Source organism: Saccopteryx bilineata, chromosome 1, assembly GCF_036850765.1.
Source record: "Saccopteryx bilineata isolate mSacBil1 chromosome 1, mSacBil1_pri_phased_curated, whole genome shotgun sequence".
NCBI lineage: Eukaryota > Metazoa > Chordata > Mammalia > Chiroptera > Emballonuridae > Saccopteryx > Saccopteryx bilineata.
The window spans coordinates 143,343,904-143,368,287 of record NC_089490.1 but is presented as its reverse complement, the minus strand read 5'-3'; the positions used below and the strand labels follow the sequence as shown (position 1 = coordinate 143,368,287).

General features: G+C 45.7%; 1 protein-coding gene across 2 annotated transcripts; it reads right to left on the bottom strand.

Moving 5' to 3' along the window:
• Positions 1-263: 263 nt before the first annotated feature.
• SLC1A6 (solute carrier family 1 member 6) lies at positions 264-17,809 on the bottom strand. Of its 2 annotated transcripts, none has more exons than XM_066253307.1 (10): positions 17,594-17,809; positions 12,684-12,919; positions 11,859-11,996; positions 10,897-11,101; positions 10,057-10,099; positions 9,215-9,558; positions 6,037-6,270; positions 4,681-4,875; positions 1,626-1,760; positions 264-560 (listed from the first exon to the last, which is right to left on the bottom strand). In XM_066253307.1, exons 2-10 carry the CDS (start codon positions 12,886-12,888, stop codon positions 365-367), a joined length of 1,695 nt encoding a protein of 564 aa, XP_066109404.1. In that variant the 5' UTR covers positions 12,889-12,919; positions 17,594-17,809; the 3' UTR covers positions 264-364. The 2 variants fall into 2 exon arrangements, with proteins under 2 accessions (XP_066109404.1, XP_066109405.1); XM_066253308.1 differs by having other exon boundaries at positions 17,528-17,602.
• Between the last annotated feature and the right edge of the window lie 6,575 nt (positions 17,810-24,384).

Sequence of the window (24,384 nt, the reverse complement as noted above, 5' to 3'; positions counted from 1 at the left end):
CAATCATGGAACCTGAAGGTGGTCTTGGAAACCTCCCGACTCAGAGCCCATGGATATTGTTTTATTGTGAGAAATAGTGGTTTTTCCTTTACCTCCTCTAATTATGCCTGCTTCTTAATAAAATAACATGAGATGAACCCTCACCTTGTTGAATTGGAGGCTTCTTGTACCCATGACCCCAGGAAAAACATTTCCACCTGCCTCGCTCACCACCCTCCTCAAGTCCTCGGCATAAGCTCAGAGAGAAACGAAGACCATGGACATCCTTTCATTCCTGTTCCTTTATCTCAGTTTCCCCCAAACACACCAGACAGAACATGTGTTCAGTGCATGGTCAGGCAGTGGGCCTTTCCCAGGATATCCCTCACATGGCACTCTCATTGCCACCCCGGCCCCTGGATGCCCCCTTCTCTTGTGCCATGAGTGACTTGTAGGGCTTCCCCAGGCTGGGGAGGGCGAGCTCAGCTTCCTGCAGCTCCAGCTCCCGCTGGGACAAATGCTCAATGACAGCTGCTCCGATGGAGTCCCCCAGCACGTTGGTCATTGTGCGAAGTCGGTCACTGGAGAAGGGAGAGGAAAGAGAATTAACCATTAGCCTCCATTAACCAAGGTTTGAAGAGCATCACAGGGGAGAGGATGTAGCAGAAGGTGTTCCCTCTGGCTGAGGAATGAGGGTTCACATTCCAGTCCGATCCCTGACCAAGAAGCTCCCCTCCCCTCTTTGTCCTCAGTTTCCCCTCCTAACAGATATAGAATGGACAAGCTCTGATATGCTCACATTTGATCTCAGCAATGTAAATTTTTTAAGGATGCAAACATTCATACAGAAAATTAGGGGTTGTGAGCTAAACAAAACAGAGTGAGGAAGTCCAGACTTATTTTATGTAAACCTGTTTTAAAGTTGAGACTTTTAAAAAATGTATCTGCAAGCCAGCTCTGTCCCACGGATGACCTTTTTGTGACTTCTACATAAAACAAGTAAAAAGCAGGCCTTCCTGGTTGATGGGTAAAGCCTCCACCACAGCTCCTCTGGCCCTACTTCCTAGGTTTAAATCAGCAGAGGCGGATTTAACGGCGGGCGCACCAGATGTGCACTCTGGGCCCTGACTTCTGAAGGGCCCTGCAAAATCTCAACTTCACACTTTTTTCTAATGGCACCAAGTTTGGTTTCATATGCTCAATTTTAACATTAATAGTACATAATATTTTTTATTTATTTAAAAATATAGTTAACATGTATTTTTATTTTCCCCGTCTTTCTCTTTTATCTAAGGGGCCCAATATTCTCTTCTGTGCCCGGGGCCTCAACTGACCTTAATCTGACTCTGTAAATAAGTCTATGGGATTTGGGGTCCACTGGCTATGCTTTGGACAACCTTTCATTCCTATTCCTTTCTCTCAGTTTCCCCCAAACACACCAGCCAGGACATGTGTTCAGTGCATGGTCAGGCAGTGGGCCTTTCCCAGGATATATGCCTCACGGGGCACTCTCATTGCCATCCTGTCCAAGGCCCCCTTTCACTCTAAACTTCTAGAACTCTGTGTCCTTGCTGGAATGAGAGCCACAGGTTAGGGTCCCAAGGGGGAGGCAGAGAGAGACTGAGCAGGTTCTGAAGGAAACTCACAGGAACCAGTCCACAGCTATGATCAGCGTAATGTCTTCAGTGGGCAGGCCAACTGAGGTGAGCACGATGACCATGGTGACCAGCCCTGCCTGGGGGATGCCCGCAGCCCCGACACTGGCTGCCGTCGCTGTGATACTGTGACATGGGGAGAGAACACAGGGAAGCAAGGGAAAGATAAAAAGGAGAATGGGAAAGGGCACACAGAAGGGAAGATGTGAGTTCCCCAAGGCACCTTAAATTAAAATCCACCAAATAAAATGCAAATCCAAATTGACTTTCATTGAGTGCCCATGAGGATAGGTCTTCTCATCCTTTGCCAGGATCTGGTTGGAAGTTCATCAACATTGGACTTTTGAACATTTAGACAACTCCTATTATAGGTACAAGAGCGGGTATTCGACTAAGCAGCCTTGTGGCTGGAAGAGGGCAGAAGAATCACCCCGGGCAGCAGCCACAGACCAGGAGACCAAGTTCCTAGTATGCACACATACTAGAAGCAGGTAGGTTGGTACAGCCAGGTCCAGCTGCCAGGCATGGAACTCTAGAAGGGCCAAGTTTAAAACAAAAAGAAGAAATTGTCTATGATACTGAGCAAATAAAAGAGTTATTTATGGTTTTGAAAAACTAAAAGGTATAATCCATGGAAAATAAAAGAGTTGATTGATCCAAACTCAAGTACAGGCCCAACTGGATCAAGAGTATGCTGGATTTTAGCACCAACTCTGACTGTCTGGCATAATGTGCTAGGAAGAATTCTAAAGCCACTGAGCTTACCAGGAAAGACATCAGTGCCCTGGAGTTAACCCCTTCTTGTTGGTGGCCTCTGAAGGCCCATCCCATATTTTGTAATTAGGAACACAGAGCCACTCAGGACACTTAGCCCAGATGATGTTTCTGTCAGAACAGTGATTAAGCAAACACTTCGGTTGGTGGACAGAGAATGGACGTTGGGGTTCAAAAACTCTATTCATGAGCTATATGACTTTGTACATAAATTCAGAGCCTGTTTCCTCATTTGTAGAATGGGAGACATATGCCTACCTTATGGGGTTATTGTGAGCAGTTAAAGAGCACGGTGCTTCATTGAAGGGGCTTCAAGAAGGGCCATTTTACCATTATTCTAAGTAAGAGAGACTATCTCCCCTAAACACTGGCCCTGGTAAGTAGGTGCCCTTAGGGGACACATGGCACACACTCAAAGCAATGAGCTAACTCCAGCTGGATCCAAGAAGCCAACTCGAACTTCTCTGGGTTGTTTAGATTAGATCCAAAGTAGGAATTCCCAATGAGCCAAGAAAGTGGCCCTTGGGTATCTATGAGCACAGGAGTCACATTGAGTGTCTTCTTCCTCCAAAATAGTCCCTGAATAAGAGCAGAGCCTTGGAGAGTTGTGTCAGCACATCCCAGCCAGCCTTTGCTGGGAGTCCACACCGAGTCCTTACTACCAGAAACCCAAGCCATGATGAAATCCTCAATAGTGCCATCCCAGGACCAAGTCAGCTATGTCATCTGATTTCCAAAGACCCAGTGCAGAACCATGAGCGTGTTGCTCATAGCTGTATTCTCAGCTCCCAGAGCCTAGTCAGGACTACTACAATGACTACTAGCTGACTGGTTGAACAAGAGGCTATTCTTTAATACTGAATTCTAATAAGACCTGTTACAGGGGCCACAGGAAATAGAGAAACTCTGCGCCACGAGCTCCAGGTACTTCCTGTGCACATGAAAGCAGCATGAAGTTGCTGAGTATGGGGCAGAAGGCAGGGCCTGTGGACTCAGACCCTTCCCGTGGGCAAGAGGATCTCAAACCACTGCCTACATATACCTCTGCTTCCTAACCCAGCTTCCTTGAAAGCGTGCTCCTTCTTCCCACCCATCTATCCCTCCTCCTACTCCATATTCTGTACTCATCAGACTCCTGACTCCACCTCTTCACACTCAGTGACCTCGAGCAACTTAACCTGCCTCAAGTTCCATTTTTTCCTCTCTAAAACAATCATTTCACCCACCTCAGGGGGTGTTGTGAGGATCAGGCAAATGGGCACAAAGGCACTTTGCACAAGACTTTACAGAGCCTTCAATAAATGACTCTCTCAACTCATATTTATTGAGCATCTACTATGTGCTAGACACCCAGTAGAAATTCCCATAGAAGGAAATCCCTGCCAAAACAGAGCTTACAATCTAGTAGAGGAGGCAGGCAATAAGCAAGATGAATAAGTAAAATACATACTAAAGCAGACAGTGCTATGGAGAATTGGTTCAGCCTGCAAAAGTCCAGACACACAATTTTAAATAGAATAATCAGGGCCTAACCAGGTGGTGGCACAGTGGATATAGTGTCAGAATGGAATGCAGAGGACCCAAGTTCGAAACCTGAGGTTGCTGGCTTGAGCGTGGGCTCATCTGGCTTGAGTGTGGGCCCATTAGCTTGAGCATGGGGTCACTGGCTTGAACATGGGATCATAGACATGACCTCATGGTCACTGGCTTGGGCCTAAACGTCGCTGCCTTGAAGCCCAAGGTCGCTGGCTTAAGCAAGGGGTCACTCACTCTGCTAAAGCCACCACCACCCCCATCAAGGCACAAATGAGAAAGCAATCAATGAACAACTAAGGTGCCACAACAAAAAATTGATGCTTCTCATCACTCTCCCTTCCTGACCCTATCTGTCCCTCTCTCTATCTCTGTCACAAAAATAGCTAAATAAATAAATAATGTACTGAGGGAATGCTTCCTTGAAGAGGTGACATTGGAATATAGACCTGAAGGAAACAATCACTTTTGCTGTTATTTTTATAATGACTAAGTTAGAACCTCTGGGTGATGGGGCCCAAGCATCCATATTTACAAGAACCTCAGGTTATGAGGATGCACCAGCTATACTTTGGAAAATACTGGACAAAGGGATCTCCCACAACAGCATGTGAGAGGAAATTTGACTAAAACACTGTCAGCTGCTGACCTTAACCTTGCACTGAACTTGCCTCCTCCCCTAGCCAAGCGAATGACTTGAGGTCTTACCTGCCGGCAGGTCCCACCAAGATCATCTCACCTGATAGTTGTGATCTGGCCCAGGTTGAGCTCGTAGTTGTTGACTTGGGCAATGAAGATGGCTGCCAGGGCCTCGTACAGGGCAGTGCCATCCATGTTGACAGTGGCCCCCACAGGCAGCACGAACCTGGTGATGCGGCGGTCCACACCTAGGCCCTCCTCCAGGCAGCGGAAGGTAATGGGCAGTGTCGCGGAGCTGGGGGAGAGAGCCCCAGGGGCTGAGAGCAGGGGATGGCAGTGCGGGGCTAGAGTAGCAATGGTCCAAAGGAGGATTCCCCTTGAGAACTTTGGAAGACCAGGCGGAAGCCAGAGCCAGGGGCGAACAGCAGGTGTCTAACCTTTCAGAAGCTGATAACTGCATGGAGCAATCATAACACAGGAAGCACACAGCAGTGGTGTTCGCTGGCTGAAGGTTATTTGTCCCACTTAAAGCCATTAGCTTAATACTAATACTACACTAGTTCATGCCTTTTCATCCCCAGAAAGGACAGGACTAAGGGTTTTCTGACTTCCCTCCTTTTGGAGCTAATAGAGGGATATTCAGAGGACCACTCTTCCCCACTCTCCGTGTTTGGTCAGGGAGTGACCTTAGCTATCCTGACCCTCTCAGTCTCTCTCCCTGCCACTCCCCAGAGGAGGAAGAGTGACCTAACTTATTGCTGAGTTTCATCAAAAAAGTGGGCATCTCATTTGGGGCCAACTGGTCCACAAAACATGTGCTCTGTCTGGTCAGTTTTATGTCATGCAGTGAGAAACTGGAACCCACAGAGAGGGCCTTTGTGTATGGGTATCCCATCCTGTGGTGACCAGGAGAGTTTAATTCTGGGGTACAGTGGCATCAATCTTACTTGGCCACAGGTCAAAAGCCACAGTCTTCAATCATTGTCGTGGGCAATAAAAATATTTTTCTTCCATCTGGTTGGGGTTTGTGATGCTTCTCAAATTGTTTTGAATTTGGATAGGGGAAATGGGAGTTCTTTATTAACCACCTGAAAAAAAAAACAAACCCAAAAAGAAGGAAGCCAAGAGAGCTTCCAGACACCATCTTAAAGAGAGTGAGATCCTTTAAGGAAGAAAATGATTGAGAACATGGGGCATGTGGGAACCTTCATCACCTCAAAAATGGCAGCTGGCTCTCCTCTATATAAAATAGGACACGGGAAAGGAGAACAGGGGGTCAGGAGAGTGAGCCCAGGACACAGATCAGTGCCCAGCTGAGCCACCTTCAAGAACCCCTGACATTACTGAACAATGCAGAAGAGGTTCTGTAGTCGGGGAGGATAGGCATCCTAGAAGTGCCCATGAGAGACAAAGAATTAAGCTAGGAAGGATACCGAGGTGGGAGACAAGGTCATACCTGGAAGACGTCCCCATGGCAGTGATAAGGGCCTGCAGCATGCCCCCAATAAAGGGAAAGGGGTTCCGGTGGGTGATGAGGAAGTAGATGAGAGGCAGGACACCACCAGCATGGAGAAACAAGCCCACGATTACAGTCAGGGTGTACATGCCCAGCTGACCCCCCAGAACAGCCATGTCTTCCATCTCTAGGATCTTCCCAGCAATCAGGAACAAGATGCCCACAGGTGCATACCTGGGCCAAACCAGACATCTGTCAGGGTTCCATCATGAATTCTCCTACAAGCCTGGAGGTGGCATTCCCAAGGATTTGCCCATATATGACCTTAAACCCAGGCAGTGTCCACCACTGAGCACTCTGCTCCACCCCAACTCTCCCCACACGTTAAAAAAATGGGGCTAGGACCCACAAACATCCCACTTCCTCTCCCTGCTCACCCACAGCTCAACCCCAGACAGCAGAAAGGTTCCTACAACTCCAGGGCAAGCAATGTTATAAGGTCTGTCTTTCACCCACATCTCCCTTCAAGTCCCCCAAAATTACTGTCTTTGGGACTCTTTCCCTAGACATTGCCCAGACAACTCCTAGCTCTGACCCCCTAACTTCCCTTACTCTGTTCTGTACTTGTCACTTTCATGCCCGTTTTCTTTCCTATAAGTGAGTGTCCACATTCATTTACCAGCCCTGAGCTATTTCACCTCAATTTCCCATAGACATCTCAAATACCTATCTTATTAAATCATCTATTCACTCATTCACTCAACAAATATCTACTGAGCACCTACTATGTTGCAGATACGTGGTCCCTGTCCTCATGATGCTTACTTAGTGAGGAAAATAGGTAGTACACAAAGACATGTGTAATTAAAAGCTTCAGGTGGTGAAAACTGCAAAAGAGAGTCACTGAGTGGGGCGTTTACGTGTGAGTAGTCAGAAAGGGCTTCTCTGAAGAGATGACATTTAAGCTGAGGCCTGAATGGTGAGAAGGAACCATGTATATCTGAGGGGGAAGCAATGCAGACATAGTGCAAAGACCCTGAGATGAGCAGGACCTGGCAGTGCTCGAGGAGCGGAAGACCAGGGCAGCTTGAGCAGTGAGTGAAAAGGAGGGTAGGGCCTTGGCTGGCTGGCTCAGTGATAGACTGTCGACCCAGAGTGTTTAAGTCCCGGGTTCAATTCCCATTCAGGGCACACAGGAAAAGCCAACTTCTGCTTCTCCACCCCTCCCTCTTTCCTTCTCTCTCTTCTCTCTTTCTCTCTCTCTCTTTATTCCCCTCTTGCAGCCATGGCTCGAAGGGTTTGAGCAATTTGGCCCCAGGCACTAAGAATGGCTCCATGGCCTTGTCTCATGTGCTGAAATAGCTCAGTTGCCAAGCAACAGAGCATCTATCCCAGATGGGCAGAGCATCGCCCTGTAAGGGGCTTGCCAGGTGATCCTGGTCAGGATGCATGTGGGAGCCTGTCTCTCTGCCTCCCTGCCTCTTACTTAATTAAAAAATAAAAATAAAGAAAGAAACGGAAAGTACAGGAAGCAGAAGTGAGTTCACAAAGGGCTCGCCTGTCTTCCCTACAAACCAGCCCATCGCTTAGTCTTGTGAGTTTCTGCCAGTAATGACATCATTCGCCCATCAGCACTCTTCACTTGTTATTCCTCTTTTTAGAAACTAAAGTCAATGCTTGGTCACTGTCATGGTGGATGTATTAGAGGCGGTAGGGACCTCTGGGGAAGTTGGTGCGATAGCTTGGGTCGGAAGTGATGAAACTTAAGCTAAATCTGTGGGTATGAGGATGCAGGGTCTTTTTCAGGCACAACCGTGTTCCCCAAGCTGGGCGCAGGGTCAGCCCTGGTCAGTTGTTGCTGACTTATCTCCAAGTCTACACCTACTTCTCTGATTACACTGTAAACCCCTTTCCCAACTCTCTCACCTTTAGCCTTCCAGCTCACCCTCTGAAAAATTCTTCAACCCTGAATCAACCTGCATATGACTTCTCTCCTCCTATATTCAGTCGCCTGACACACATGGGTATTTCCCACAACCACGCCAATGACACCACTGTAAACTCATGGTTCCCAATTCAGTTGAGCCTTCAATAAACCCTGTCAATCTTCTTGCTTATCCTTGAGAAGCTCCCATGCCCCTTTCCTCTCAGCTGCTCTTTCAACCCGTTAACTTGGCTTCTAGCCCCCAACACAACTTTCAAATAATTTGGGATAATAAACAAAGTCTTCCTGAATTTGGAACCAGAGAATCTTGTTAACATTTTCCACTCCACTCCCGGATTACTGTATGCTCCCACCTTCCTGAGCTCCTCACCATGCTCCAAACAACTCAGGTTCTTTCAAGCTTTGCACAGTCTCTTCTTTCTGCTTGAAGAGCCTCTCTCCTCCTTCTGTGCCGCTGGACTCCAACTCACCTCTCAAGGCCTGACTAATCATTGACCTTACCCATTACTTCCTCCTCAATTTTCCAGGCAGAGTTCACTGCATATCCCTCCACTGGTCCCCTTCTCCATGATCACACTTTTTAAGTCCCTTTACTATAGAACCTCCCATCTTGTACTACATTGATCTAGTATGTATTTGTCTCCCCCAAAACTTGGTGAGTTCCTTGAGGACAAGAACTAGTGTATCTTCGTATTCCAGAGTTCAAGACAAAGTCAGCCTGGGGAAGTGTCTGCTAAACAAGTAAAGAAATTGGTGAAGGTGGGAAAGAATTTAAAGAATTAGTGAATGCAGAAAAAAAGAATGAATGAATGCATGCATCAATTAAGAAATAATTAGTGAGTGGATAAATGAGTAAAAAAATGAGCCAATGAGACATGAATGAGAGGGTGGGTGAACAAATGAGTGTGTAAAGCAAATAGTTGAATGTGTAGGAAATCTCTGAGTGAATAAATGCAGAGATGAATAAGTGGGTCAAAGGATGAGTCCAAATGAATAAATAACTGACTAAATTAATCAATCAATGGCTTAACTCATGAATTAGTTCATAAATGAATTTATGAGTGAATGAATGAGTGAATTAACCAATATGTATATAAATGACCCCAGGAAAATGATTCCAATAACCCCATCAGCAGCTGCCCCACTGCTTAACTTCCTAGCCTGGGCTCCATCCTTTCCTGTGCCATCACCAGCACTCACCAGATAATGATGCTATGACAGCCCAGCACTCACCAGATAATGATGCCCACCAGCCTCATAATAGCCTCATTGAGGCTGTCGAAGAAGTCCCGTAGGACTCGACCCTTGTGTTTCATGCCACCAATGACCAGCCCAAAGGCCACAGAGAAGACCACAAGGCCCAGGGCGTTGATGCCGCTGGCTGAGCCAGACACAGGCACAGTCTCCTCGAAGGTCAGCATCTCCTGTAGAGTGCCCAAGGCCCGCGTGACGTTTTCCAGGAGGCCAGTTCCATTCTCCACTGAAGAGAGAGGAGGCATGGAGGCGCTCTGCTCAGATCCATTCTCTGTCCTCACAACGGTCCTGGTTACCAACCTTGTGCTGTACTGTGTCTTGAACTGAAACATGGAAAGATTGAGGCCAAACCTGATTCAGTGGATGCATCAGAATCACCTGGAGAAATGTCTTTCAAACACCAATTCCTGGTTCCCACACCCTGGAGAGTCTTACTCAGTAGATTTGAATGAGTGAATGAATGATTTGACCAATGCAGAGAAGAATGAGTGAATGAGTAGATGAATAAGAAAGTGAACAACCAAAGCATGGAAGAATGAATATCGAGTCTGCATCTCTCATAAACGTCTTGGGCAATGCTCAGACAGATGTGGGGACTTGTCTTCTCAACCATCTACAGTCAGAAGACTTGGTTCCTCCTCTAGTACCATCCCCAGGAGTCCCTTGGCCTACAGCTTTCTTTCTAACCCTCCTTGAACATCATGCCAATAGCCACTGATCTGTCAGGTCCTTCCCACCCCTCACCCCTGGACCATTCACTTAGTAGCAAGCCACCCCGACCCTCCAAGCCTCCTTAATCAAACTGTGTACTTCCCTCTGACCTGTTTGAAGCAGGCCTCCACAAGGTTGGGTGGAAACATATTTCTGCAAACAAACATCAGATGAAGGAGAGGAGTTAGATGTTGGAGAGGTATCTAGGATGATAATATTAATAATAATAGCAAGGGCAACAGTAGTAATGGCAGCTACATTTGAATACGTACTCTAGTCCAGGCTAAGCAAGCTAAGTGCCTTTCCTATATGACTTGATGTAACCAGAACAATAACCCTAAAATTGAGTGCTACTGATGTGCCCATTTTATACACACACACACACACACAGGGACAAAATATTTATGTAAGTTACCCAAAGCCACATAGCTACTAAAGGGTATAGAGATGGGCCTCAAATCCAGGTCCGTCTGAGCCCATTAGCAGAACACCATGTCACTGCAGGGACTTCAATTCATATACTCATGCCAATGATGCCTCAAAAACAAACAAACAAAAAAACCAGACAGCTCCTATAACCCCCCTAACTCGTCATAAGCCAGTGGCTAAGGTAAGACTATGGTCAGTCTTGATCTGGCTGGCAAAATCTTGCTGTTCTAAGAGAATCATTTACCATCCAACAGATCTTGGGAACACAAAACACCATCTTTCCTGAGCCTATCCCAAGATGTAGCTTTCCTAGGCTAGGGGTCAAAATATCTATCCTGAGAGTCAGCTGTTCTCAGAGGATATGTGAAAGACTCCAGGCCAGAAAATGGGTACCAATAAAACTAGGCTTAACTTGAGTGTTGCATTTCCAGGCTGGGTTAGCCTGTCCCCTTTGTCTCTCTTTGAGTATAGGTTGGTACACACCGGGCTGGAATCCCCATCGAAATTAGAAAGGACGTCACCTGACCAGATCCATGAAGGCATCAGCAGTAGGTATGGTCTCGATCCGGCCCTCACGATGGAGTCCCTCCTTGGAGCCCTTCCCAGGATGGATGATGGTGACCATAAGGATGCCGATGAAGACCGCAATAACTGTAGTCACCATGTAGTACACAGCTGCCCGCATCCCCATCCGCCCGGTTGCCTTGTTATCCAGAGATGCCATACCTGGAGGAGTGGTGGTGCAGCCCTAAGCATCTCCATAGTTTTATTGAAACACAACCACATCCATTTGTTTACATATTAATCTGCATCTGCTTTAGTGTTACACTGGCAGAATTGAGTAGTCATAAGTCATAAGGCGACCATATGGCCTCTGAAGTGGAAATATTTACTATATGGTACTTTACAGAAAAAGTGTACTGATCCTTGCATAGTCCGTCCATGCTTCCATCCCACCCCCACCCACAGAGGCAGATTTAATGGCGGGTGCACCAGGCACGCATCCTGGGCCCTGACTTCTGAAGGACCCCGCAAAACTCCAACTTTACACTTTTTTCTAATGACACCAAGTTTGGTTTCATATGTGCAATTTTAACATTAATAGTACATAATATTTTTAATTTATTTAAAAATATGGTTAACATGTATTTTTATTTTCCCTGTCTTTCTCTTTTTTTAAGGGGCCCAATATTTTCTTCTGCGCCCAGGGCCTCAGCCAACCTTAACCCGCCTCTGCCCACCCACCATTTATCTCCAAGGAACAGAATAGCAAAGTTACTCAGATAAGTGGTAGAGGTCATATGGGATCTAGGACTGGATCTGATCGAGACCTGGGCTTTGGCCAAGGGCTCTGGACTACGTGCACACTCCATGTTTGAGGTCCCAAATTGGGGAGGTGGTTCCATGCTTGGGACCATTCTGGCTCCACGTTTGAGCCTGGGCTGTGGGGTGGTTTTGGAGGCCAACACTGGCCAGAACTCACCTGTGACCAAGCTGGAGACGATAAGCGGCAAGACCAGCATTTGCAACATCCTCATGAGAAGTTCTCCAGGGAAAGAAAAGTACTTGATCTGGCGGTAGGTGAGCTGGTACGGGCGTAGGGCAAAGGCCAGGCTGACCCCTAAAGCCAAAAGGTCCATGAAGTGGAGTTTGGGTCACTCAGCCCCAAGTAAGGGCCATCCATCCCAAAAGGGGTGAGTATGGATGGGGTGAGAGAAAAAGGGAAACATTCTGTGTATGTGCATTGTAGAAATGTATGGTTTTATGTGTTACCGTGTTGACACTGTAAATTTGTGTGTAAAGGTCTGCACACATGCATGCATATGTCAGTGTACACTCATTTGTGCAAGCATCTGTGCCTCTGTATGTGGACCCATGCACATAGGACACACATGGTTTTCCCGTGTGTACATAGGTATGACTTCTATGTATATAGTTTTCAAACATGGAAGTGTATATTTAAATTTACAAGTGTGCCAATGTGTGTGCAAAGGAACGCATGTGAACGTGTTTGTGAGTGCCAGTATGTGTTCAGCTGTGTGTTTACATCTTTGCAACTGTAAGTTCTGTGCATGCATAAAAATAATGTGTTCATGTTTGTGTTCACATGTAGAAAGTGTGTTTGTATAGTGTGCACACATAGCTGTTTTGCACTGGTGTGCACTATCTGTGTGAGTGTTGCGGGGTGGGAGGAACCACTGGTAGGACAAGACAAGTGCCTGTGTGTAGATGAGAATGAGCTGGTAAAACGAAGAGACATGCCAGCAAGGAATTTCCTTGAAGTTCCCGCCCTTCCAGCCCAGTCTACCTATGATCACAGCGCTGACGGTCAGCAGGATGAAGGCGTTCCTGCGCAGGAAGCGCAGCACGTGCTCGCGGGTCATGGTCTGCAGGCGCAGGCGCGTGAGCAGCGCTCTCTGCTGCATACCTTCCTGCAGCTGCTGCAGCCAGCCCACCCTGCCCAGCCGCTGACCACTCTCCCGCAGAAACAGGCTGTTGCCGTGGCTGCTCATCTTCTATCTGCGGGGACAGAGGGCCCCGGTCCTGGTGAGGGACAGGACAGAAGATAGATGTGAGCAGAGGGAGACAGGACAGAAGGTAGATGTGGGCAGAGGGGGAAGGGTGGAAGGGTTGAGGAGGCTGGTGAGAAACTCAGAGAGAATCCAGACAGCAGGGGAGGGGCAATGTAGATTTGTTGGGATGTGCCAGAACTGAGACACCTGAGAACACTGCCTGGGGTTCGAGGGTCACGTCCTGGCAGAAAAGGGTCAAGGTCTCAGAACTGCTTATCAGTTTGGCTAGGGAGAGACAGGGAAGGAGACCACAATATAATAAGCTCTTTTGCCATTTCCGGACTCCAGCCCTCTCCTTATTCCCTAAGATCATCACCAGCAATTGGGGACTGCCCCACCTCGCAACCAGTCTAACAAGGCTTTGCTGAGTGTCAGCTTCATGCTGAGCCCTAGACATAGTACCTGGCCTAGCTTCCCAGCCCCAAATTAATACGGTGTGGTGCCTCGCCTGGAGGTGCTGATAAGTGGGCTTTCAACAACAAAATCAATGACAGCAAGTGGCTGGCAAACAGTGGGTGTCCAGTAAATGCAACCGCTCTGCCTGAGTGCCTGCATGAGTGACAGAGAGGGGGCAGTCCCTTGGGAAGGAAATGGTAGCAATCCTTGACCCCACTGGCTCTTTAGGATCCACCTCTGAAGATAAATGTGATATTCAGAGTATGGGGTGACAGGCAGTTTTCCCCCAATGTCACACTTTTGTGTTTTCTCTTTAATAAATTTGGCCATATCCATATAATCTTATGTATGTGCTAAATAAATGTATCTACAATGGAAACTTTAGATATATCAGGCTTTTACTTTAGGTCATTTATTTAAAATGCTAATTATGTTTTAATATACATTAAATACAATGCATATAAAAATAAATACCTGCCTATCCTTTTACCAATTAAACACCTTATATGTATAGGGTGGCTTGGAAATTGTGACTTTCATGGGCCTGAGGAACTTTTACCTCTGTAGACTCCTTGTTCCATTAACAAATATTAAAATTATATTTTACAATTACACTGGTATAAAGATGAATATATTGATATTATTTGGAACTAGGTAAAGGTGATGGTTGTACAACATTGCAAATGTACTAAACAGCACTGAGTGCCACTTTAAATAGCTGGTTTTCTGTTTCACCTATTATATATTAAAACATTTTCTTTGACTTGGAAGTTTAATACTTTCTTCTAATTTTTAAAGAATAAAAACACTTCTGTGTGTTCCAAAAAAGTACCCTGGGCTCTGGACAGTGGGCCTCCAATTCCTGAAGGACAGGCAGCCCAGCCTACACTGATCTCACAGCAAAATAAGTGGCAGTTACCCTATTCCGAGGGTATTGAGAGTCTGTTATTCCTCTAGATTATTCCCAGGTTTTAATAAAAGGCTGGCCACTAGAGTTGGCATTGCCCAAGCTCCTTTGCCCACTGGCTTCCCTCTGGGTCAGGCCAGGGAGAGGCAACAGGAGAGTGGAGGGTGGGAGGAGACGGAACACTGGTTCTCCCAGCTCCCCCGCCACGCCCCAGTGTGGCAGCGGCTGTGTTCCTCAACAGAAAGTCACAGCTTGCATTAGGCAACCTCTGTACCAGTTGGACATTTGGATGTCTTCCTTGGAAAAATGTTTATACAACTCTCTGTCCATTTTATAATCTGACTTGAAGGGGTTTTGTTATCGAGTTGTATGTGTTCTTTATGTATATATATATATATTTTGACTATGAACCCTTTTTCCAATATATGGCTTGCAAACATTTTCTCCCACTCTATAAGTTGCCTTTTGCTTTGTTAATTCCTTCCTTTGCTGTGCATAAGTTTTTTAGTTTGACATAGTTCCATTTGCTAATTTTTGTTTTTGTTGCCTGTACTTTTTGGTGTCATATCCAAAAATCATTGCTGAATATCAAGGAGATTCTCTCCTATGTTTTCTCCTAGGAATTTTATGGTATCAGGTCTTGTGTTTAAGTCTTTGATCCAGTTTGAGTTCATTTTGGTGAGTGATGTGAGACTAGGGTCCAGTTTCATTGTTCTGCATGTGTTTATCAGTCTGTTCAACCATTTGTTGAAGAGATTGTCCTTTCCCTGTTGGGTGTTCTTGGATCTCATGATGGTGCAATATAGGTTCTAATTCTCACTTTAATGTCATTCATATTACAATATACAAATGTACCAAAACAACATGCTGTATACCTTAAATTTACACAATGATATATGTCAAATGTATTTCAATTTTTAAAAATGGCAGTCCTCTGTCACAGCCACCACTCCTTTTGGGTCCCTCTCCTTCAGGTCTCTGAGTGCTATACCAGCCATACTGGTTTCCCTTAAGCCTGCTCATTCCTTTGTAAATAGTCCTTAAACTCTTTCAATTCCCCCCTTTAAAGTGTGCTGTTTCCTGACCAATTCGCCAGATTCACCTCAATGTTAGAAAAAAAAACTCTCCATGCAAACAAAGGTGGTAAATGTTTATACTGTGCAGAGAACTCTGCGTATTTGGTTTGCCTACATTGCTGCACCAGTAAGACCTCACTGGCCTTGCCCAGCTAGTCTCGGAGGAACCAGAGCTTCAGATACCTCTCCTTGCCCACCTCCTAAATTCATCCAGGTCAGAACTGGGGGGTCTGTAGTAAGTCTCATGCCACCAGCAGATAGGTCCCTAGACTTTTTGGGTTTTGGGTTTTTTTCCTGTCGTTGGTTAAGCAGCTACTTTTCTGAGGTCATCATCTTCCTTGCCCTTCTTTGCTCCCCCCATATCTGAGTGATAGGTCATCTGTCTCAATTTTCTAGGCCTAAGCTCCAGGGCCCCAGTGCCAAACCCCAGTAGGTGTCCTGCTTCAAATGGACCCACTGATGCTGCTTCTCACCTTGCTGTGAATAATTCCAGACATGGGACCATACACAACACAGGAAACTCATCATTTCTCCCTTTCCTCTAGAATGTATGTTTCCAGTTACTGAGTGTCGATCAAAGTTGCCCATGGGTTCCAAGGGACTGTTCAGCTGATATCTAAATTAGTCACACAACTCCAGAGCTAGTTTTGTCTCTTTCTCTTCCTTACAAAAACTATTATGATATAGAGCAAGGATGGACAAACCATAGCCTGAGGGCCAAATCCAGCCTGCTTGTTGTTGTAAACAAAGTTTTATTGAAACACAGTAACACTCATTCCTTACTATTGTCTATGTGCTATAATGGCCAAGTTGAGTTATTGGGTCAGAGATTATATGGGTCACAATTATATGGTCTCTCTGGCCCTTTAATGGAAAGACTTGCTGACCTCTGGCCTAGTAGAAGAGCATATCTGAGCTTGTATTTCAAACCCTGCTCCATCTTGCAGGAACAGGTCACCTTCTATGTGGCTTAGATGGTTCAATTCAGGTGATGCTTAGAACAGCACCTGTTGAGCATGACATAGATGCCAATTGTGGTTCATAAAAAGCAGAAACCCAACAGACTCATGATTAAGGACAGAAAAATGATGAAGCAGGAGCATATCTTCCTACCAATTTTTCTCGGTCCTGTCTGCATCACTTGAAATGGTTTTCCCAGGATCTTGGCTTCCACTTGGGCCTTTCTCAGTCTCTGTTGGACTGAGAAAGGCTCCTCCCCTCACCCTGATTTCTCTCTTTTCTAGACTCTCCTACTTCTAGGCATTCTCTTGACCCTGTTTCTTAGGTTTCCTGCTCAGGAAATGGCCCTTCTAGTTACCCCCAGTCTCTGCAGAGATTCAAGGCTCGGTATCCCACCTGGTTCCCCCAACCTCCAGACTCATGAGATGAGCCAAGGTAAAATAAGGAAGCCTCCCAGTTCTAAAGCTGAAAAAACTGCCCATGGACAAAACAAGTTTGCTTTCTAAACATTTTAAGTCAACACTCTGCTAGCCTAACTGGAGGAGTAAGTGAAGGGGAAGAAAGAGAGGAAGGAATCACGAACATCACACATACTTGACACAACCCTACATACCTCTTGTGTGCAGTTGACACATACTCAGCACCACAGAGACAGACACACAACCACACACAGAGAACTGTTCAGACATACAGCCCCACGCACACCTTCATGCAGCATCAGTCATACAATTCCTACACATATACACAATTTGGGACACAAGATGAAAAACCTTAGGCATTCAAATTTATTCCCACATTTAAATATTCAGCCCCAGACACCTTGCGAAGGCAAGCCCACTGATAAGTCGTCCCAGACACACACATCACCACCACCTCCCACACATCTTTGGACCTGGAACCCTTGCAGCGGTGACCAAAGCCTCGCCTCGGTCACAACCAGGTCTGCCGAGTTGGAGGAATAAACGCTCTGATAGATAAGGGGGTTGCGCCTTCGGAAAGGGTCGAAGCATTAGGCACAGGGATGGAACCTGCCCAGGACAGGAGGCCACAGACAGAGGAATGGGATGGGGATGAGGGAGAAGGCAGAAAGACCCAGGGATACGTAACTAACGGTGGGAAATTCAACAGGACTACCGGGAGGTGAAAGGCAACACAGACTCTAAGGGGAAGGGAGGAACTGAAGCAAAGAGCTGCCAGAGATTGGCGCCCCACCCTCCTGGCCAGGGTGGGCCGAACCCACCTGGGATGCCGCCGGCCCCAAACCTCAGGGCCCCTGCGCGTGCAGGGCCGGGGTGTTCCCACTCACCCGTGTCGGGAGATGCAGGAGCGGTTGCCTGGGCCTCGGCCTGTACGCTGCCTCCGGATGCAGGAGTCGGAGCCGGCAAAGCGCCCAGCTCGGGCAGCGGGGACCCGCCACGGACAGCGTAGCGCTGGCGAGGGAACCGGACAGCAGAGGCACCCGCGCGGAGCAGGGACGCGCTGTGCAGCAGGGGGTTCGGCGCCGGCCGCGCGCTCACGTGGGTGCGGGGGCACCGGGAGGCTGGGGGAGGGGGCGGGATCCCCTCTGGGACGCGCCCCCCACCCCCACCCCGCCTCCCCTGCGTCCAGATTCCGCAGCAGCGCAGAAGGGGCACTGAGTGTATGCGGAAGGCGGGGGATCCTGGGGTGGGCGGGGTGGGTGGCCTCTTCGGCGTCCAGCCCCCGCCCCCAGCGCAGAGCCGCGCCTCCGAGCCCTCCTGAGGCTGGAGCATCCCAGGAGAGCCTGGACCAGCAGTTGGCAACACTGGACTGGGCCCGTGCCAGCGTCCTGGGCGGAAGCCTGGGGAAAGAGCGGGTGCAAGCGTCCCAGTGACCACAGCCACCGCGTGGGCACTTCGGACCCGCTTCTCCCTTTGGGTGCCCATTGGCCAGCCCCTCTCCCTCTCTGAGTTTGACCTGACCTCCTTATCTAAACAACGGATACGGCTCTACTGACCCCACAGAAAATTAAAACTCACGACTGTGGAAATGCTCCTTGCAGCCACTTGTGCAAATGGGAGACGAATAATTCCTGTTACTGTTGTAATTAATATTACCCTTTGCTGTCTTTCGCAGTAAATTTATCTGACAATGTTGATCTTGCTTTTCTTCTCTAATGGTAATGACTTAATCGCTTCCAACATCTCCCACTTCTCCTGAAAGCTAATTGCCATTTTTAAAAAGTGACCACAGAGCCACCCACCTGATTTAAAAACCAACACAACCCTGATCAGAGAGCTCCGTTGGTTGGAGCATTGGCCTGAAGCTCAGAGGTTGCTGGTTCGGTCCCCGTTCAGGGTACATACAGGAGCAGTTTGATGTCCTGTCTCTCTCTCTCTCTCTTCCCCTTCTGGCTAAAATCAATCAATAAATAAATAATTTTAAATCAATACATATTTGCTATTACTGATGTTAATATTATTGACCAATTATTGATTGCAACTTCTTAGTCTAGGCAGGCTCTTTTACTCATGAAGTAGATATCACTACCTCCAATTGCAGATAAGGGGACAGGCTTTTAGCGTTTGAGTAACTTGCCTAAGAGAGAGCCAGAGAGCAACTACCTCATTTCCAACCGTTTGTACATACAGTCTGGACTCACCTTCTTGACAAGACCTCCTATCTAGGTGGTTCTGGAATTTAGCAGTACCTTAGACTCACAAGGGCAGCTTTTAATTTTTTTTTTTTTTTTTTTTTTTTTTACAGAGACAGAGAGTGAGTCAGAGAGAGGGATAGACAGGGACAGACAGACAGGAACGGAGAGAGATGAGAAGTATCAATCATTAGTTTTTCATTGCGCATTGCAACACCTTAGTTGTTCATTGATTGCTTTCTCATATGTGCCTTGACCGTGGGCCTTCAGCAGACTGAGTAACCCCTTGCTGGAGCCAGCGACCTTGGGTTCACGCTGGTGGGCTTTTTTTTCTCAAACCAGATGAGCCTGCGCTCAAGCTGGCGACCTCGAGGTCTCGAACCTGGGTCTTCCGCATCCCAGTCTGACGCTCTATCCACTGCGCCACCGCCCGGTCAGGCACAAGGGCAGCTTTTAAAAATTCTGATTGCCCAGATGACGCCCCAGACCAACCACATCAGCGTCCCTGGACACAGGGCTCAGGGTCCAGCACAACATATTTTAATACTCCCCAAATGATTTCAATATGTGGCTGAGGTTGAATCCCTGCACTAGATGTCAGGTTCTCCTGTAACTCCTCTCTGAAGTATATTCCTCCTTTTGCTTCAGTCAGGTGCTGTGCACAGATGGTTCTGCACCCTCTCTGAGCCTAGAGCTGCCTCTGCGCTCCTGGCCTTGCAGCCACTGCCTCCATAAATGTCTCCTGTGCCCCCGTTGTGCGCCAGGCTGCACTAGAGACTGAAGACTAAGCAGGGAAGAAGACAGAACATCCTTGCTCTTTTACACAAAATAATAAGTACATGTAAATAAAATAGCAGCAGTTCTCAAACTATTGGGTCTGGGAAACCCTTTATATTCTTTTTTTAAATTTTTTAATTTATATATTCATTTTTAAGACAGGAGAGAGAGAGAGAGAGAGAGAGAGAAACGGGGGAGGAGCAGAAAGCTTCAACTCCCATATGTACCTTGACCAGACAAGTACAGGGTTTTGAACCAGCGACCTCAGTGTTCCAGGTCGACACTTTATCCACTGAGCCACCACAGGTCAGACTACCCTTTATATTCTTAAAAGTTATAGAGGACCCCCAAAATCACAACCCCAGTTGAATCATGATTTTTTAAATCAAATTCCAGTAGAGTGCATCCTACAATAAATCGGATCAGTGCTCCTCCAAACTGTGAAGTCATCAAAAACAAAGAAAGAGAAACTGTCATGGGGGGTTGAGAAGGCATGATGTGGGGTCCTACAGGGGCCCCTAGAACTGAAAAGGGTGTTGAGAAAAAACTGAGAAAATCTCAATAGAGTGTGACTTTAATACTAATGTATATATTGGCTCATTAATGGTAAGCTTATCATACTAATGGACGATATTAACAATAAGGAAAATTGTTGGGGTGGAGGGGACATGGGAACTCCCCATACTGTCTTTTCAATTTTCTTGTAAATCTAAAATTGTTCTAAGAAATTGTGCCTATTGATTAAAACAATTATGTACAGTACAGGGGCTAGAGTAATAATATAATAACTTAGCATGGTGACAGATGTTTACTAGACTTACTGTGGAGATCAATCACATCATAAAGGTATATAAATGTTGAATCACTATGTTGTATATCTGAAACTAATATAATATTGAATTCCAACTATAATTTAAAATTTTAAATAAAAATAAAATAAATAATAAGATCCTGGAGGACCAAGAAACTATACAGGTTATGCCTATTAATCTTTATTGTACTAGAAATTAAAACCGAGAAAGCTTTTAAATATTTATTTATTTTAACATAACATAAAAAGCATTTTTAAAATTTTTTCCACTGATTTGAGAGAGAGAGAGAGAATGAAGGGGGAGGCACGGGAGAAAGAAAGAGAAGCATCAACTTACTGTTCCATTTGGTTTGTTCCATTTAGTCATGTACTCATTGATTGCTCCTCGTACATGCACTGACCAGGGGTGGAACCAGAGATCTCTAGCATACAGGGTGAATGTTTTATCCACTGAGCCATCTGGCCAGAGCCAAGAGCATATTTTTATGGAAAATAACATTTTCAAAAACAAGAAAATATTAAGTGAGAAGAGAGGCAAATGTTTCACATTTTTCCAAATTGCTTTTATGTCCAGCTTAATAAAAAGAAAGTGGGATTCTCATACAGTTGATCCTTATTATGCGCAGACTCCATATTAGCAAATTCACCTACTCGCTTAAACTTATTTGTAACCCAAAATCAATGCTCATGGCACTTTTGCGGTCATTAGTGGGCATTCTCAGAGAGATGCAAAATTTGAACCAGCTGAGGGCCATGTTCCCAGTTAAGGCTGAACAAGGCTATGCTCTGCCTCTTGGTTCAGCTGTCATACTGTGAAAGATGACCTTTTCATGGTTTATTTGGTGTCACGCTTTTCTCATTTTTTAGCTTTTTGTAGATTTTTAAATAGCTTCCAGGCATAGTGCTGAAGTCTAATGTTTGTTACACAAGAAGGTTGTGACATGCTTCATGGAGAAAATAGTGTTAGGTAAGCTTCGTTCAGACATGAGTTACAATGCGACTGGCTGTGAATTTGATGTCAATGCATCACATATAGATATTTATATATTAATATATATGTAATATATATATTAAATTGGTCTATTTAAACAGAAGCACCCATAATACAGAGTTAGGTATTGAATGATTGATGACTAGTTGACAAAAAGTTTGTGAGCAGAGGCTCACAGCAACCCAATCCAGTGTATCTCCCTAGGAGCAGTGGTTTATTCACTAATTCAGTGTTTGCACAACTTCATAGAACAAAACTACCATGAATAATGAGAATTAAGTGTGTCTTATGCATTGAGTATGTTGGGATATGTTGTTTTGATTGAAATATATGAAGAAAATTCAACCTCACAAGATCAGGTAATTAATAAAAGAAAGAGTATTCTGATCAACTTTCCAGGTAATTTTGACTAGTCTTTGAGACTACACCAAAACCTGACACGTTTCTTTTCTGAAAGATAGTTACAATGTGGGATCTGAATTGTCAGTGAAGTTTTTGTATTTTTTTAAGTTAACATTAAAATCCATTCAGTGCATCTTTTACTCATGTATGACTTTGAAATATGGTACATTAATCATTTGAAAAATATTAGTTCACTGAGTTACACAGATCTTCCAAATATTAACACATTTGATTATCCAATGTCCAAAATGACTGCAAAAATCCACAGTTAACAAATATCAACATTTCCAAAAATGACAGGATCAGAATTCCTGATTTTCCTTTTGCTTCAGGTTGCCGTATGGCTTGGCTCAACACTCACTGATTTTGTCTTTAATTTTTTTATATTTAGTTCACCATGGATTTTTGCACTAATATTGTGGGTTTTTTACTGACATCGGAATATGATTTATCTTTTTCTTAGGAGGATATTTTTAATACCTCTGAATAGGGAAATGATAATGTAACTATATAAAGAATGACTCATGAAGAAAAAATCTGAACTGTAATTGAAAATAATTTCTTAAAAGAGGAAAAGAGCCCTGGCCGGTTGGCTCAGCGGTAGAGCGTCGGCCTAGCGTGCGGAGGACCCGGGTTCGATTCCCGGCCAGGGCACACAGGAGAAGCGCCCATTTGCTTCTCCACCCCTCCGCCGCACTTTCCTCTCTGTCTCTCTCTTCCCCTCCCGCAGCCAAGGCTCCATTGGAGCAAAGATGGCCCGGGCGCTGGGGATGGCTCTGTGGCCTCTGCCTCAGGCGCTAGAGTGGCTCTGGTCGCAACATGGCGACGCCCAGGATGGGCAGAGCATCGTCCCCTGGTGGGCAGAGCATCGCCCCATGGTGGGCGTGCAGGGTGGATCCTGGTCGGGCGCATGCGGGAGTCTGTCTGACTGTCTCTCCCTGTTTCCAGCTTCAGAAAAATGCAAAAAAAAAAAAAAAAAAGAGGAAAAAAATCTGATTTATTTGACTGTTTTTGAAATTACAAAATAACCTGGAGTTGCTGCCTATCTCATTACCCTATTCATTTGTTTTTAAACCACTTTATTGAGGTATAGTAAACATGCAAAAAGCTGAACATATTTAACTTAATGAGTTGGGGGATAAGTATACACCCATGAAACCATCACCACCGTCATAGCCATAAACATACCCATCACCTCTCAAAGTTAATATTCCAATAATATTCCAGTTTTATTTATTTTAATTACAGTGTTTTGGGCACTCCCTTGCATTTTGCACCCAAAGAGAGTGCCCAAGTTTCACCCTCACCCTGGCCCTGGGTGTCTTTCTCTCATTCTCTAAATAAGGGAAAAGCTACCGGCTCCCTTCTATAGATGGAAAAGGGGCTCACAACTCTTCCCAACAGTGGCCAGAGGTAACCTTTGAAAATGGTTCACTGTTCACTTGGCCCATAAAACCTCACAAAATCATGCAAATCAAGAGGTTCCTATCCTCGTGTTAATTTTAAAACACTCATGAAACTACGCAGGCCATCAATGGTAAGAGTATTTGAAAAGCCACCAAGTATCTGAAGGATGGCACTTTACAGAAGCAGTGTATGCCATTCTGTTGTTACAACGGCAGAGTTGGTAGGTGTGCCCAGGCCAAAGAATGAGGCGGAACACAGGATTGATGGCCCAAAGAGTGCTGAATTTTTGCTGCACATGCTTAAAAATGCAGAAAGTAATGCTGAACTTGAAGGGTTAGATGTAGATTCTCTGGTCATTGAGCACATCCAGGTGAACAAAGCTCCCAAGATGTGGCGCAGAACTTACAGAGCTCATGTGCAGATGAATTCCAAAGTGAACTCTCTCTGCCACATTAGAGAATCCTTACTGAAAAGTAGCAGACTGTTCCTAATCCAGAAGAGGAGGTTACACCAAAGAAAAAGATTTGCCAGAAGAAACTGAAAAAAAAAACAAAAAACTTATGGCCCGGGGGTAACTTCAACATAAAATAAATACTAATAAAAGTAAAAGCTACCCTGGTTAGGTAGTTCAATGGTTGAAGTGTCACCCAGATACACCAAGGTTGCAGGCTTTATCCCCAGTCAGGGCACATGCAAGAATCAACCACTGGATGTACAGTATAACTAAATAGAGTCAACAGACCGTGTGCGTGAGTGTGTGTTTTCCTCTCTCAAATCTATTTCTTAAAAGCAACAGATAAATAAATAATAAAAGGAACTTACACACATATTGTTAAGTCAGAGTCTGAGCTCACCGAAGGCCCACTCTCAGCCTGGCTCAGAGTCCACCAGCGGCTCCAGCTCTGGGCCTAGCACTAGGAGGAGAGGCCAGCCACATGGAGCATCCCCAGGCTATCCCAGATGACTGCCCTGTCTGTGGGGTGTGACCTGAGCAGGAGCTGAGCCAAGAGGAGCCTGAAACAGGAGGAATCGAGGCTAATTCCTCAGTGGGAAGTGTTCCCTATTAATTAATTAGGGCAGAGCTGGCCTGAGGCATCC